The sequence below is a fragment of the Chrysochloris asiatica genome, unplaced genomic scaffold (genome assembly GCF_000296735.1).
Source record: "Chrysochloris asiatica unplaced genomic scaffold, ChrAsi1.0 scaffold00021, whole genome shotgun sequence".
Classification (NCBI taxonomy): domain Eukaryota; kingdom Metazoa; phylum Chordata; class Mammalia; order Afrosoricida; family Chrysochloridae; genus Chrysochloris; species Chrysochloris asiatica.
This window is the reverse complement of record NW_006408539.1, coordinates 10,399,801-10,417,542: the sequence shown is the minus strand read 5'-3', so window position 1 is coordinate 10,417,542 and position 17,742 is coordinate 10,399,801. Positions and strand designations below refer to the sequence as shown.

The 17,742-nt window shown below is 44.4% G+C and overlaps 1 protein-coding gene across 1 annotated transcript in view; it reads left to right on the top strand.

The window, feature by feature from the left end:
- Positions 1-15,410: 15,410 nt before the first annotated feature.
- The window catches only part of FECH (ferrochelatase), a 43,419-nt gene continuing 41,087 nt past the window's right edge, over positions 15,411-17,742 (top strand). Inside the window, exon 1 of the mRNA XM_006837517.1 lies at positions 15,411-15,471. Coding sequence (XP_006837580.1) covers positions 15,426-15,471 — 46 coding nt within the window. The 5' untranslated portion in view covers positions 15,411-15,425. The remainder of the gene's footprint in view (positions 15,472-17,742) is intronic.

Sequence of the window (17,742 nt, the reverse complement as noted above, 5' to 3'; positions counted from 1 at the left end):
CCACAACTCTTCTGGTCTTCAGTCTTTGGTGTTTAATGTATCAAATTTCTTCAGATCTCTAAATTCAGGTGGGATATATTCAAGGTCATATTTTGGCTCTCGTGAGCTTGTTTTCATTCTCTTCAGCTGCACTTTTAATTTGCATGTTGTTAGGTGCCATCGAGTCAGTACCGACTCATAATGACCTTATGCACAGCAGAATGAAACATTGCCAGATCCTGGGCCAACCTCACTATTGTGCCATGCTTGAGACCGTTGATGCTGCCACTTGGCCAATCCATCTTGCTGGGAGTCTTCCTCTTTTTCTCTGATCCTCCTCCACTTTACCAAACATAATATCCATCTCTAGTGACTGATCCCTCCTGACAATATGTCCAAAGTATGAGAGACGAAATTTGGCCATCTTGGCCTCTAAGGAGCACTCTGGCTGCACTTCTTCAAAAACGGATCTATTGATTGTTTTGGTAGCCCATGGCACTTTCAAAATTCTCTTCCAACACCATAACTCAAAAGCATCAATTTTCTGGTCTTCCTTATTCACTGTCCAGCTTTTGCATGCATATAAGGTTATTGAAAATACCATGGCTTGGGTCAGGCGCACCCTAGTCCTCAAGCTGACATCTTTGCTCTTCAACACTTTAAAAAAGGTCTTGTGCAGCAGATTTGCCTAATGCAATGAGTTGATTTGATTTCTTGACTGCTGCTTCCGTGAGTGTTGATGGTTGATCCAAGAATAATGAAGTCATTGACAACTTCAGTCTTTTCTCTGTTGATAAGAAAGTTGTTTATTGGTCCAGTGGTGAGGATTTTTGTTTTCTTTACATTGAGATATAATCCATACCGAAGGCTGTGCTCTTTGATCTTTATCAGTAAATATTTTAAGTCTTCTTCACTTTCAGCAAGCAAGGTTGTGTCATCTGCAAGATAATATTAAATTTTGTAGGTATTACTAAAATTATGGAGTGCTGGTGTGGCACTGTAGGATAAGGCAAAGTCAGTGGTTCAAACCCACAAGCTGTTCCTTGGAAACTATCCAGGGTCACTTTGAATTGGAACCAACTCGACTGCACTTAACAACAGTAACTAATATTAAGTGGTAATGAAGTGGAATTATTTTTAAAATATTAAATTTGTAGGTCCTACTTCTGTCTTTAGTGTAATTGTGTTCATGTTAGTCTTAGACACGTTAGCTATTATCCTATTTTTCAATTAAGTTAAAGAACCAATGAAAATGAGGCACTGTCATTATATCTGGCCTGTAAATGAAAAATACCTGCGAGAATGTGAATGGACCCACAGAGTGGGGAGAAAGTTTTGGCAGTGACACCAAACAAAGGACTAATGTCAAAAAAATTTATAGACAACTTCAACATCTCAACAAGGAAAAGATTATCCAATTTAAAAATTGGCAGAGGAAATGAACAGACAATGCACTGAAGAAGACATTCAATCAGCCAAGAAACATGAAGAAATGCTTGCCATCAGCCATTGGTGATTGTGGTTGTGTGCTGTAGAGTTGGTTCCTACTCATAGTGGCCCTGTATGTGGTTTGTGAAACTGTTCCAGCTTTACAGGAGCAGAAAACCTTATCCTCCCGCAGAGCAGCTGGTAGATTTGAACTGCCAACTTTGCAGTAGCCCAACTTGTAACCCACTATGCTACCAAGTCATTGTGTTAAATGCCGTCGAGTTGGTTCTGACCCATAGTGACCTTGTATAGGGTTCCCAACAACCTGAGAAATGCCTTATAAGAGATGAAGCGGGGGTCATTTATGCTGGGTGAGATAAGTCAGACACGGAAGGACAGATGTTAAGACCACTGTTAGAAAAGGTAACGTTTTCACACTGAAAGACAATCTTCGATGGTTACCAGGGAAGGAGAGTGGGTTACTGGCTGGAGGGTGGACACTTGTTAACTTGGGTAAAAAGCAGAAAATAAAAACATAAATGAGCTCTAATTGGATGCAACTAAGCGGTTCAGTTGAGAAGAATTTAAGCCAAAATTTGAATTGGGTAAATGGGCCTAAACTTCAAAAACACAGTGAAAGCTGATGGAGGACAGGTTTCATGGTCACAGGGAGAGCGGGAAACAACATCCATGCACCCGGATCATTTATTGTTATGTAACGTCAAGTTGGTTCTGACTCAACAACCCTGTCTAGGGTTTCCAAGGAGCGGCTGGTGATTTTGAACCACTGACGTAGCCGTTTAAACTGACCAAACAATAGGACAAATGTCAAAAAAAATTATAGACAAGGTCGAGTGCCTACCCTACAGTGCCACGCCAGGACTAGGGGCCTTTATTTGAATGAAAATGAAGAACAAACAAATGAATCATTTATTGAATCATTCCGATCCTAGTCATTGAATCCTACTGTTGGATAGCTTTACCTGCTTTTTCTTCCTGTAACTTAAAACATTGGTTGTTGTTAAGTGTCATTGGGTTGGTTCCAACTCACAGTGACCCTGCATAGGGTTTCCAAGGAGTAGCTGATGGTTTTGAACTGCTGACCTTATGGTTAGCAGCCCAGTGTTTACCCTATAGCACCACACCAGGACTCCAAAATACTGGGGTTAAAACCAAATCAAACAAAATAAAATGTCAGTAGCAAGCACCATCAGAGATCTACCAGTATGTCTCTGGTCTCACAGGGTTTTGGGTTGCTGTCCTTCAACAACCAGGAAGGACCTATTGGGGACACACAATGCAGAGTTGGTGGCTGTGTGAGAGGGCGGGCAGGAGTCCTTCCCTATGGAACCTTATCTAGACCACTGTCCCTGCCTGCCTGCCCAGCTGCCCCATTCACCCCCAGTCATGGTTCCGCTGGTTTGGCTGAGATGCAGATTCTGGTTGAAGGCCTTGCTGCAGGTTCTCGCCCATGTGCAGCTCTCACTGCATTTGCCAGGCCTCTAGGGGTTGTGGGTGTGCAGGTGCTGGTTAGGCATGGAGCTCCGGATGAAGGCCTTGTCCCACTGGATGCAGGTTTGTGGCTTCTCACCCATGTGCAGCCTCTGGTGCCTGGCTGCATAGCCTGTGTACATGCGCTGGTGATCCAGTGGCAGTGAGTTGTGCTTTGAGCTCTTGTCTCACATCACATAGCAGTATGGCTTCCTGCTGGTCCTTGAAGCCCTGGCCCTGGACCCGTCCATGGCCTTAGCCAGGCCCTGGCCACTGCTGGTTGTAGGGCTTCCTGCAGCAGGAACATCATTCACCAGGCATTCCTTGTCTGCGTGCAGGGTTCAGCCCTCATGTTGGGCCCAAAAGCCAATCCAAACTGGCCTCTGGCCTAAAGCTGTCCCCACACTTGGCTCTCTTGGGAAAGACTCTCATTCCCCACCTCAGGAATGTCTGACTGGGGAGAGGGTGACACTTTTTGTGCTCCAGCTCAGAATGGGGCCGGGAGCTATTTCTCTGCATCTCAACTTCTCGGATGTTTGAGGATCCAGGTCAGCCTGCTTCTCCTCTGGTTGTGCCTGGGAGAGGACCTCAGGCTTGGGGGAAGGTGGAGATGATAGTTATGTTGATGGTGGAAATAAAGGAGGAGTTCGAAGAGCAGGGCAGGAAGTGACTCCTGACCATCTCCTGAGACCACTGTCTTCCCTTAGGCCTCCTGAAAGTGTGCCTTTCATCTGGGACCCCTATTTAGCTCTCTGACCAGAGGTGGGGGTCTCAGAGTGGAAACCCCTTGAGTTCAGAAGGATGCAGACCCTCGCTCTGAGCTTGTTTCAGCCCTTCCCGCTGCAACCGCAAAAGTGGGGAGAGACATCAGTGCCATTGGGTCAGAAACCCTCTTCAGCCCTTCTCTTCCCAGCAAGAAGCTCTGTGAGTGCGGAGAAGGGTGTGATAACCACAGAGGACAGGCCCTGGGCACAGACCTACCACTGTACACAAGTTGTGTGACTTCAGCCATTATGTGATTTGGATGTTATGCAAACACCTTATTGTATCCAAATCACATACTGTCCTGTTCAGAGAATGTATGGTGGACATTTAAGTATACATATCTGAACCCTTATCTGTGTCTGCAACTACCTCTCCTGTTAATTGTTTCTTTATTTCAGCATCACCAAGATGGGAAACCTCTGAGTTACTCAATCTCCCATTCTCTCTGATCCCAGTACAGCATCAGCTGCTTGTTCTTGCTCTCTCTGCTTCTGCAACACCTTACAGCTTCTTTGCTTTCTTCTCTCCCCTCTTACATGGACTGCAGTTGGCTCCTGCTGGGTCTCCCTGCCTCTCTTCTCTGATGACCTATAATCTCAATGACTGTATGTCCACCAATGCCTTCCATTGGCCTGCAAAGGCCCAAAGCCTTAGTCCCACCTTATCTCAAAGCCTTTCCCATGTGCTGTGGAGTGGCCAATGATGGCCTGTCGCCACGGTGGCTCCCCACAGTCAGAATGCTCCAACCCTACACTTGGTGCAAGTTCTCATACCACTTTGATGAAAAGACGTTCCTTCATCCTGCCTGCCTGAAATGAGCTCTCACTTTCATCACCTCTTACTCCATAACAATAAACATGCAGCTTTATGGCTAAATGTCATGTTTCCCCCACAAAACTTGAGTGTGAATGGAAAACTTGTAGGCATCAAGAAGCCAGAGATGTTCTGTTAGGGATGGGAGATGGGAGATAAAGGCACTGGGGGCTTTGTTGTTTTCTATGTTTTATTGAAGTATGACATTCATACATAAGAGTGCAGCTCCGTGAATTTTCAGAAAATGAACGAATCTGAACCCATCCCTAAAATGCATTAAGGGGTCTTCTGTAAAAAGATCTAGACAACTGGCCCATGAGCCCAAAGGACAAGGGAGCTTGCCACCTGCCCGGAGAAGAGTCATCTTATAAAGTGGTGAAGTTTGCAATCAGCAGCCACGCACCAACCAGGGACTCCTGCTGACCCTCAAAATCCTCAAACATGCTCCAGCCTCTTCTGGGCCCTCTGCTGTCACAGCCCTGCCCTAGGGAGGCTCCCCATGCCCTCAGGTCTCTGTCAGCCTCCCCTCTGCAGAAAGACCAAGTCTTATCAAACTTGGTGCCTCCCTCCCTTTAGTTTCCTTCCTGGGCTTTAGCTGTCCCTGACATGTTGTATAGGTTTAACTCGCTGTTGTTTTGATTCTAGACAGAAGTTAGAGACTGATCAATCCATTGTGGTCGGCCCAGTGTATAACACAAGTTGGACTCTCCCTGGTATTTGAAAAATGAACGGACTGCTTGGCAGAAGAATCTGTTTCCCATTTATTTTCTTATCCTCCACCTTGCCTGGTGCCATGTTTTCCCTACGGTAGGCACTCAGAAACTATGGGCAGATGGACTAAGATGAGAGTGGTCTTGAGGCTTTGTGTGGTTGACAAGGGTAAGTCAAGGCATGTTGTACTTGTGGGGAGAACCAATCCGATTTCTCTGAGTAATCATTATAGTTCACCATCTGCTCTGACACACAGAGTCACCGAATACCGTCCCCCCACAGCCCCCACATGTCCCCTGCAACACCACCAGCTCTGCTTCTCTTTCTGATTAAGGACACAGAGTTTAGTCGTGCAGCTTTGAGGTGCCAATCAGGACAAATAATGAAGTAGGGGATTCCTCTCCCTCCTCCTTTTCTGGGCATTGAGATGAAACCTACAAATTCATTTTCTTTGGACTCACAAGCTGGACTCGGGCAATGCTGTCTGTGATAGGCAAGGGCTTTAGTCACTAATGAAGTCACCCAGGCTCAGACAAGCCTGCTCCCGAGCAACAACAGTGTCGCTTATCTGCGTATGCCCAGATATGTGCCTGTAGACCTCAGCTTGCCAAGGGGGTTGATGATGTGCTGGGTGCAAATATGTAAGTCAGAAAAAGAATATCAATATGTACAAATCTCACATTCTGAACATTTCTTCAGCCTTTTTTAGAGGTTTTCTGATTTTCTGAGGAAGACCGTCTATTTGTTAGTGGCGGTGTTAGGTGCTGTGGAGTCAATTCCAACTCACAGTGACTCCTTGCAACAGAGTAGAACTGCTCCCAGAGGGTTTTCTAGGCTGTAATTTGTGAAGAGGAACACTGGTGGTACAATGGTTAAGCACTTGGCTGCTTAGAGGTTGGCAGTTCGAACCCACCAGCTATTCTGTGAGAGAAAGGTGCGGCCGTCTGCTCTTATAAAGATTCCAAAACCCAAAACGCAAACCCCAAACCCAACCCAGTGCCATCAAGTCGATTCCAACTCCCAGTGACTCTGAGTAGCATTTTTGAGACTGTAAATCTTTACAGGAATGAATGTCATCTTTCTCTCCATGAAGTAGCTGGTGGGTTTGAACTGCTGGCCTTGCAGTTAGGAGCCCAACATTCAGAGCACCACCAACCTTGGAAACTTTCTGGGGTAGGTCTACTCTGCCCTGCAGGGTTGGCATTGTAACGGATCTGAATTTTTTTTTTTTGTTTGTAAATCTTTAAGGGATTCAGTGAGTTTGGTTTGGTTTTAGGAAATATTTACTGGATCAGATCACCAAGTGTCTCTCCCAAGGAGCCATGGGCAGATAAAAAAAAAAAAGGATAACCTTTTGGTTAGCAGCCCAGTTCTTAACCATTATGCCCTAGGGGGTCCTTAGCCTCTAGAGTCCACAATTTCTGAGTTAAGGGCTGTGTTTTCAGTTATAACCTGAGTCTTAATCAGGAGGTTTCATAAATGAGGAATTTGGAATGAGTTTAAAACAAAACAAAAAAACAACCACAATTAAAATGAGATTAAAATCTGAAACAGTGTTAATTCATTTTTGAAGTATCACCATATTGGTATGAGTCTTGGTGTGGTGCTGTAGGATAAGCACTGGACCAAAAGGTCGGTTTGAACTGCAAGGTTGGCAGTTCAAACTCACCAGCTGCTCTTCAGAAACCCTATACAGAATCACTGTGAGTCGGAATTGACTCGACGGCACTTAACAACAGCAACAATGGCAATAGCAACTTATTGATATATTTAATCATTGAACTTTTGCTAAATATTTTTTTCCTTTCTGATCAGATCCGTTTTCTTTTCAATTTAAATTTAACCTATCACAAGAGCTGATTTTGTTCTTGGAGATTTGTCACCTTGAAGCCTCATCACCATCATGAACATTTCCCTGGGAGGAACTGGCAGACCCTGTTATCTGCCCCCCAGCAGGAGTGTGACTTATCCAGAACCTTCTCAAGGTGGCTGACAGAACCACCCTTGACGTATTATTTTCTGGTCTTGTATAAACTTCCAGCACATCATTTCAAATCATGGAGACTTTTTATATAGTTTAATTACAAGATATTGCTTCAGACTTTGTTGTTATTGTTAAGTGTTCCCGAGTCCATTCCAACTCATAGATATATTGTATAGGGTTTCCAAAGAGCAGCTGGTGGGTTTGAACCACTGACCTTGTCAACAGTCCAGTGCTTATCCTACAGCACCACACTAGGATTCAAACAGATAGAGTTATGAGAGTAAAGAATTAGTAAAATGTAATGGGAGTCCTGGTGTGGCGCTGTGGGTTAATGCACCAGACTGCAAAGCCATTTGAACTGCAAGGTCAATGGTTCAAGCTCATAGCTGCTCCTTGGAATCCCTATGTAGGGTCGCTATGGGTCGGAACCGACTCAACAGCACTTAACAACAACAACATAGGAAGTCAGTTTGGTGTTTGGAGTACACTTTGCTATTTCGCAAAGTAATGATTCCAGCTTGACTTTGAAGATTATGTAGGTATCTGAAAGGCCACCATTGAATGATACTTTACATGAGTTGTATAACCATAAGGAAGACTAACTTTAATAACAAATAAATGAATTCAACAGAGAACACACATTGTTAGCTACAAGAAACTGGAGGTCAACTCAATCTAGACCCCACCTGTCTGGAATGTTCTACCAGCCTTGCCCATTTTTCTTCCTTTAGGTCTTTGCCCAAATGAGCGTCAGTGAGGACTTTCTGGCCTATCTGTTTCAAATTGCACACCTTCCACACCTTGCGTTGTTCATTTCTAATGCTCATTATTGAAAATGCTACATATTTTTCTATTTCCTGTCTCTTAACATAAGGAGTCCTGATATGGTGCTGTAGGATAAGCACTGGACTGCTAACCGAAAGATCAGCAGTTCCAACCCACCAGCCACTCTTCAGAAACCTAGGTTGCTAGTCTGACTCATAGTGACCCTGTACATAACAGAAGAAAACACGGCCAGATTCTATGCCATTCTCCCAATTGTTGCTACAACCCACTGCTGCTGTGCCAGCCCATCTTGTTTGGGGTCTTCCTCTTTTTTGCTGATCCTCTACTTTACCTAAAATGATGTTCATTTCCAAGGACTGCTCCTTCCTGATAGTATGTCAAAAGTATGAGAGACAAAGCCTTATGACCCTGGCTTCTAAGAAGCATTCTAACTGTATTTCTTACAACATAGATTTCTTTGTTCTTCTGGCAGTCCATGGTACTTTCAATATTCTTCTCCAACATCATACTCAAATACATCACTTTTCTACAGTCTTCCTTATTCATTGACCAACTTTCACATGCATGTAAGGCTACTGAAAATACCATTACTTGGGTCAGGCTTACCTTAATCCTCAAACCGATATCTTTGCTCTTGAACTCTTTAAAGAGGTCTTGTGAGACAGATTTGCTTAATGCAATATGTTGCTTGATTTCTTAACTGTTGCTTCCATTAATATTGATTATGGATTCAAGCAAAATGAAGTCTTTGACAATTTCAATTTTTTTCTCCACTTACCATTTTATATATTGGTCCACCCAGATGCCTGCATTTTTGTATTCTTTATATGGAGGTGAAATACATACTGAAGGCTGTGGTCTTTGATCTACATTTGAAGATTTGAAGATAAGTATTTGAAGTCCTCTTCGCTCCCAACAAGTTATTATGTATTATTTGCATATCAACGGTTGTTAATAAGTCTTCTTCCATTCGTGATGCCACGTTCTTCTTCATATAATACAGCTTCTCAGATGATTTGCTCAGCATACAGATTGAATCCGTATGGTGAAAGAATACAGCCCTGGTATACACTTTTACTGATTTTAAACTATTCAGTGTCCCCTTATTTTGTTTGAACAACTGCCTCATGATCTATATACAGGTTACTCATGAGCACAATGATGTGTTCTGGTATATACATTCATTGCAATGTAATCCATAGTTTGTCATGACCCACACAGTCAAAAGCCTTTGCACCATCAATTAAGTACTTCAGGATAATGCGCTGGACTGCAGGATGGGCAGTTCAGACACATTAGCCACTTCTTGGAAACGCACTACGGAGTCACTATAAGTTAGGACCAACTCAATGGCACTTCACAACAGCAAACATCTTTCTGGTATTCTTTGCTTTCAGCCAAGATCCATCTTTTGTCAGAAATAGTATCCCTAGTTCCGTGTCCTCTTCTGAATCTGAAGGTTTTCTGAGTTTCTGGCAGTTCTCTGTTGTACGGTTGCAACTGGTTTTGTGATATTAATAGTATTGTTTGATGATTTCTGCATTCCATTGGGTCACCTTCCTTCCCCCCACCCCCATGGCTTGGAATTGACTTGATAGCACATAACAACAACAGCAACAACTCCTAACATGCTCATCATTCTACAAGTTGAAAGAACTGAAGAAAAATTCAAGCCTTGACTTACAACTTGAAGGCTTCTATGGGCGAAATATTGAATGATGCATAAAGATGAAAGGAATACACAGAGTCACTGTAAAAAAAAAAGAATTGGCTGATGTTCAACCATTTCAGGAGGTAGCATGTGATCAAGAACTGATGGTATTGAAGGAAGAAGTCCAAGTTGCACTGAAGACATTAGTGAAAAACAAGGCCCCAGGAATTGATGAAATGCGAATTGAAATGTTTCAACAAACTGATGAAGCACTAGGAACATGCATTAGCATATGCCAAGAAATTTGCAAGATAGCTACCTGGCCAGCTGACTAGAAATGCACATTTGTGTCCATCCCCCAAAATGGTACTGCAAAAAATGTAGAAATTATTGAACAATATCATTAATATCCCACACAAGTAAAATTTTGCTGAAGATCATTTAAAAATGTTATAGCAGAACATTAACTGGGAGCTGCCAGAAATTCAAGAAGAATTCAGAAGAGAACACGGAACAAGGAATAGCATTGCTGACATCAAATGGGTCTTGGTTGAAAGCAGTGAATACCAGAAATATGTTTACTTGTGCTTTATTGACTATGCAAAGCCTTTCAACTGTGTGGATCGCAACAAGCTATGGATAACATTGACAAGAATGGGAATTCCAGAACACTCAATTGTGCTCATGTGGAACTTGTACATGGACCAAGAGACAGTCATTGAAACAGAACAAAGGGACACTGTGTGGTTTAAATCAGGAAAGGTGTGTGCCAGGGTTGTATCCTTTCACCAGATTTATTCAATCTGTATGCTGAGCAAATAATCTGAGAAGTTGGATTATATGAAGAACATGGTATCAGGATTGGAGGAAGACTCATTAACATCCTTTGATATTCAGATGACACAACCTTTCCTGCTGAAAACAAAAGGGATTTGAAGATCGAAGACTACATACAGTCTTTGTATGGATTATACCTCCATGGATAGGAAACAAAAATCCTCACACCTGGACCAATAAATAACGTCATGATAAACAGAGAAAGGTTGACGTTGTCAAGGATTTTGATTTACTTAGATCCCTAATCACAGCTCACAGAAGTAGCAGACAATAAATCAAATGATGTATTACATTGGGCAAATCTGTTTCAAAGGACCCATTTAAAGTTAAAGAGCAAAGGTATCACTTTGAAGACTAAAGTGTTCCTAGCTCAAGTCATGGTCTTTTCAATCGCCTCATATGCTTGTAAAAGTTGGGCAGTGAATAAGAAAGACTGTAGAAGAATTAATGCACTTGAATTTTTGTGTTGGCAAAGAATATTGAATGTACCTTAGACTGCCAGAAGGACAAGTAAATCTATCTTGGAAGAAGTACAGGCCAGAATGCCCCTTAGAAACATGGATGGTGAAATTTTGTCTCAAGTACTTTAGACACGTTATCAGGAGGGACCAGTCCTGGAAAAGGACACCATGATTGGTAAAATAGAAGGTCATTGAAAAAGAAGACGACCCTCAATGACATGGATTGACAGGAATGGTGACAACAATGGGCTCAAACAATTGTGAGGATTTGCAGGATTATGTGGTGTTTAATTCTGTTGTATATAGGGTCGCTATGAGTTGGAGCCGACTGGATGGCTCCTAACAACATACCAACGACTGCTGTGTGAGTCCCTTCTCTGCTCTATTCATTGTTGTTTTCTCTATGCATGTATTAGCGCCTGGCACACACGCACTCAATATTTACTCAATGAATGAATGATGCAGAGACCTTCCTTACTCCATGGTGCGCTGAACTTAAGGGCCAGTTGGGTAAATGGCAATGACTAGAACTGAGGGAGGAGCCTGCTCTTCCCTGAGGCAGGGTTGGGTGTGGTGGCCACTTTGTTAAGGTGAACAGATATGATATGACAAACTTCTCCACGCTGTTGCTCTAAGATAGTCAGCCACTTGCTGGACGGGCCTTCACTTTTGCTAAGGCTCTCATGTTAGCAGTGTGAGGTCTGTGTTTTGGTCCCAACTATAAAACCCAGATACATAGAGCTGCTACAGAGGAATTGAAGAATTATGTCATGAGTGTCTAATATAAAAGACTTCGTTTCTGTATTCTTGGAAACAAAACCAAACAGGGTCTATACAGTTGTGCTCTGTGTAGGCAAATGGGAAAACTGAAGGAAAACATTCTCTGATCTGTTGTTAATTGTTGTGGAGTCACCTGTGACTCATTGTGACCCCATGCACCATGGAGTAAAATGCTGCCCAATCGTGGACATTCCTGTGACTCTATCAGACCACTGTGATCTATCTATCTATCTATCTATCTATCTATCTATCTATCTATCTATCTATCTATCTATATCTGTTGTTGTTAAGTGACTTCGAGTTGGTTCCAACCCACAGCAACCCTGTATAGGGTTTCCAAGGAGCGACTGGGGAGACTGAACTGCTGACTTAGGGGTTCGAACTGACTTTGCAGTCCAGCACATTAGCCCACAACGCCACACCAGAACACACACCCATATAACACCCAGTGTGGCACTCTAGAATCAGCACTGGACTGCTAATCACAAAGTCAGCAGTTCAAACCCACCAGCTGTGAGTCAGAACCAATTCGACAGAACATAACATATATACTGTTGTTACATTCCAACTCATAGCGACCCTGTATAGGGTTTCCAGTGAGTGGATGGTAGGTTTGAATCGCTGACCTTGAGGCTAGCAGTCCAGTGATTATCCAACAGCACCACACCAGGACCCCACATATATAGGGAGCGCGGTGACGCTGTAGGATACACACTGGACTGTGAACCACAAGATCAGTGATTTGAGCCCACCAATTGCTCTGCGAGAGAAAGATTAGGCTTTCTACTCCCGCAAAAAATTTACAACCTTGAAAACCCTACACAGGGTCACCATGAGTTGGAACCAAATTGATAGCACTTAACAACAACAAATATATATATATATATTTTTTTTTTTTGTCCCCATGTACACAAGAGTTTATATTGGCTTTATTGTGGTTGCTGTTAAGTCAATTCCAACTCTATACAGGGTTTTCAGAGGGTGTAAATCTTTGTGGGTGCAGAAAGCCTCATCTTTCTCCCTCAGAGCAGTTGGTGGGCTAGAACCACTGACCTTGTAGTTCACAGTCCAGTGCTTAGCCTACAGAGCCATTGCACTCCCAATTGGCTTTATTAATAGCGGTGGTGGTGGTTATGTGCTGTGGAGCTGGTTCTGACTCATAGCGACCTTGTATAGGATTTCTTTGTTGTTTTTGTCAGGTGTCCATCAAGTTGGAACCAACTCATAGCGACCCCATGCATAGCAGAACGAAACAATGTCCGATCCTGGGCCAACCCCACCACCGCGGCCACACTTGACGCCATCAATGATGCCACCTGGCTGATACATCTCGTTGGGGGTCTTCCTCTTTTTCTCTGACCCTCCATCTTACCCAGCATGACATCCTTCTCCAGTGACTGTTCTCACCTGACAATATGTCCAAAGTATGAGAGATGAAGCTTAGCCATCATGGCCTCCAAGGATCATTCTGGCTGCACTTGTTCCAAAACAGATCTATTGGTTCTTTTGGCAGTCCATGGCACTTTTAGTATTCGTCTCCTGCACCACAACTCAAAGGCATCAATTCTTCTATGATCTTCCTTATTCACTGTCCAGCTTTCACATCCATATGAGGTTATTGAAAATACCATGGCTTGGGTCAGGCGCACCCTAGTCCTCAAGCTGACATCTCTGCTCTTCAGTACTTTAAAAAGTTCCTGTGCAGCAGATTTGCCCAATGCAATATGTTGTCTGATCACTTGACTGCTGCTTCCACAAGTGTTGATAGTTGATCCAAGAAGAATGAAGTCCTTGACAACTTCAATCTTTTCTCCGTTGATAAGAATGTTGTTTATTGGTCCAGTGGTGAGGATTTTTGTTTTTCTGACATTGAGATGCAACCAATCCTGAAGGCTGTGATCTTTGATCTTCATCAGTAAATGTTTCAAGTCCTCTTCATTTTCAGCAAGCAAGGTTATATCATCTGCATATCGCAGGTTGTTAATGAGTCTTCCTCCAATCCTGATGCCACGTTTTTCTTCATAGAACCCAGCTTCTTGTATTATTTGCTCAGCATACAGGTTGAATAAGTATGGTGAAAGAACACAACCTTGTCGCACACCTTTCCCAATTTTAAAACATTCAGTGTTCCCATGCTCTGTTCAAACAACTGCTTCTTGGTCCAGGTACAGATTCCTCAGAAGTACAATTAAATATTCATTAGAATGAGAACATAGAAACAAATGTAGCACATACATTCAGAGCCATTGGGCTTCTTTCATTGGCTGATTTTTCAGAAGTCGATCGCCAGGCCTTTCTTCCTATCCTGTCTTAGTTTGGAAGCTTCACTGAATCCTGTTCACCATCACACCATCACCTAAACTGACAGACAAATGGTGGAACAGATGTAGGATGTCTCCCTCATGGAAGATGAAATAGTGTCAAGAGGGACCAGTTGCTGGAGAAGGAGATCATGTTTGGTATGGTGGAGGGTCAGAGAAAAAGATGAAGACCCCAAGAGATGGATTGGCAAAGTGGCAGCATCAATGGGCTCAAGCAGGGCAACAATTGTGAGGTTGGCCCAGGATTGGGCAATGTTTCATTCTGTTGTGCATATGGTTGCTTTGAGTCGGTACCAACTTGATGGCACCTAACAAGAGCAACAACAAACCTCCTAAAACAGAAAATAAAACTCATTGTTATCAAATTGATTTTAACTCACAGAGCCCCATAGGGTTTCCAAGGCTGGACTGCAAGGGTGGTTTGAACCATGAGGTCAGCAGTTCAAGCTCACCAGCCACTCCTCAGAAACACAATGCAGGGTCACTATGAGTCAGAACCAACTCCACAGTACTGAACAACAATTCTTTACAGAAGCCAGTAGCCACAGCTTTCTCCCACAGTGGGGCTGCTGGGCTCAAACTGCTGACCTTCAGTTATAGGCTGAGCATTTAAGCACTGTGCTACCAGGGCATCTTCATTAAACCATCAAAAACCCCAAACCCATACCAAACCACACTGGCTCCTAATTCTTGGATGGCCACATTGGTTAACTGCATGCTTGGCTAACTGAAACGCTGACGTTAGAACCCACCTAAGAAATACGTAGAGATCTGCTCTCTCGAAAACCCTATGGGGTAGTTCTGCTCTTTCCTGTGTTGTTAAGAGCTGCCTAGTCGGTTCTTACTCATGGCGACCCTGTATACGATTTCCAAGTAGCTACTGGTGGGTTTGAGCCACCAATCTTGCTGTTAGCAGTCTAGTGCTTATCCAATAGCGCCACACCAGGAGTCTCTTTTCTATAAACCCGAATTCACTTCAAGACACTTAACAACAGGTAATAGTAATGCACGACATAATAGAAATGCCTGAAATGTCCTTTGCCCTGCGGGTTCTGCCTGGCCAGTTCGGCAGCTGCAGCCAGGGCTGGGCCATGGCCATCTGGCCTTGCTGGTGTCTGTGGCCAGGGAGGCGGTGGCCAGAGCCCCAACAGAGGCAGTGGCTAGAGCGGTGCTAGCGCAGCCCCGCCTTTTTCCCACGCGGGGGGCGGGCCGTCCGCAGGGGGCGTGTCTTCGCCGGGCCCGCCTAGGCTCCGCAGCGAATGAGCAGGCGCGGCGCGGCGCACGGTGGGCAGTCCCGGGGTTCGCGGCGGCGGCGGTGGGGCGAGCCTCTGGATCTCGGGCCGACACCGGAGCGCGCCACTGCCGGGAGGAAGCCAGCTCCGCCGAGGTCTCCCGGAATACTTCCCCTCGGTACCAACATGGCTGCAGCCCTGCGTACTGCGGGCACACTTCTCTGCGACCGGCGTAAGTGGCTGTCGTGGCCGCCTTTGGGCCTGTCCCGCGGCCGCCCGAGGGCTTCCGGGAGCGGCGTTAGGGCGCCCTACGGACCCCGGCCTCTCAGATTCGGGAAAGTCGGGCGGTGACGTGCCCACTGGTCCTTGCGTTGTGAGGAGCGGAAGGGAAGGTGTGTTGTAGGGCCTGTCACCATCCCTGTGGGATCACTCTGGAACCTCCTGTCATGGAGGTCCCTCCCTGGAGATGGAGGTCACCGGGTGTCCACTGCGGCAGGACCCAGGAGGGGTGATGTTTCCCAGAGAGTTTGGGGTATACATGGAACTGTAACAAGCTTGGCTATTTCTGATGCCCACAGGGATGTCACCCGACGATCTGATAGGGCTCTGTGTCAGTCTCTCCTGGGTTGGGATACTAGATCCATCATTCTTAACACGATCAAGGCACCGAGCCTCGATGGAGCTTCGGTAAATGCCACAGTCTTCAGGAATAGTCACTAGTTCAGTGCCTAGTTCACAGTAGATAAAAAACAAAAAAAACCTCATAGGGTTTCCATAGCTGTAATCTTTAGGGGGAGTCCTGGTGTGGCGCTGTAGATAAGCACTCAACCATAAGGTCCGTTTGAACCTCAAGGTGCGTGTTTCAAACTTACCATCAGCTCCTGAAAAACTCTATACAGGATCCCTATGAGTCAGAACCGACTTGACAGCACTTAGCAATCTTGAGGGAGGGAGCGAGGTGGCTCTGTATGATAAACACTGGAGAAAGATGAGTCGTTCTGCTCCCACAAACCTTTACAACCTCAGAAACCCTCTACAAGGTCTCAGAGTTGGAACTGACTTGATGGCCCTTAGCAACAACAGCAGCAATGTTTGCAGAAGCAGACATCTTTCCTCCAAGGAGTGGCTCATAGATTTGGTTGGAATCCCCGAGCTTTCAATGAAAAGTCAAGCACTTAACCATTGTGCCTCTACAGCTCCATGCAGTGGATTAAAGACAACAAGAAAGCATGTTGTCATCATAGCTGCCAGAGACCCTCAAAACGGTCACTGTTATTATTATGGAAGAAGCTGCCTTCCAGTGGATTCTGACTCACAGTGACCCCAAGTGTGCAGAATAGAACTGCTCCATGGGGTTTTCGAGGCTGTGACTTTTCAGAAGCAGTTAGGCCTGTCTTGTGATACGCCTCTGGGTGGGTTCCAGCAGGTAGCCTTTTGGCTACTAGTCAAGAGCTTTTTGCTACCCAGACAACTGATGACTGGACACAGCCCTGGATTACTTTTCTACAAAGTTCTCCAGCTCTTCAGTCTAATACCTACTGAGAGGGCATGGTGAGAACCCACCCCGAACCTCCATATCCTGGTATAGGTGCCTTTATTAGGAGAATAGTAAAGGCAGTGTACACAGAGGCTTAGCTTTCCAGAAGAGGCAGTGCTGTTGTTAAATGCTGTCCAGTCAGATCCAACTCAGAGACCTTTCTAGGGTATTCTAGAAGCTGCTGGTGGTCAGAACCGCTAACCTTGTGATTAGCAGTCCAGTGCTGATCCTATAGTGCTACACCAGGAGTAGGTACCAGTAACGTGGCTGGAAGAAGCATGGAATTTTCTCTCATCTCCTAGTGTGACGTTGTAAGATCCTTGGAAACACTTAACAACATCAGCAGCACCCTTCCTTAATGTGCTTAATAAAGTTTGGCAGACTCGAGATTTGATGGTATGAAATAATACGTATTGTTGTTATTAGTGTTTCGAATCGGTTCCAACTCGTAGTGACCATCTGTAGGGTTTTCAAGGAGCAACTGGTGGGTTTGAACTGACAAGCTTGTGGTTAGCAGTCCAGTGCTTATCTTGCATCATCACATCAGGAAATATGGGAACATTTAAATTGTCCAGAGTTTAAAATGGAAGAATTCACAGACTATCAAAAGTAGATTTGAAGTTTGCTTGTGTTGCAGGGGTAGTTAGGATACTTGCTTGAATCATTTTGGTTTGTAGGAAAAAATTAGCACTAGCTGGGTTAGGGAAAAAAAAAAAAAAATTAGCACTTCTGAAAATGAATTCTCAAAGTTAAGGTAGAGAAGCAAAGTTTTCCAACTTATGTGTTTAGCATATTCAAGAATTAAGAAGGTGTTTCCTACTAGGCCATATACCATATTGTTGTTAAATGCTATCGAGTGGGTTCTGACTTGTAGTGACCCTGTATAGGGTTTCTGAGGCTTTTAAAGTTTTTGCGGGAGCAGAAGCCTTCATAGTTCTCCCATGGAGCAGCTAGTGGGCTTGAACT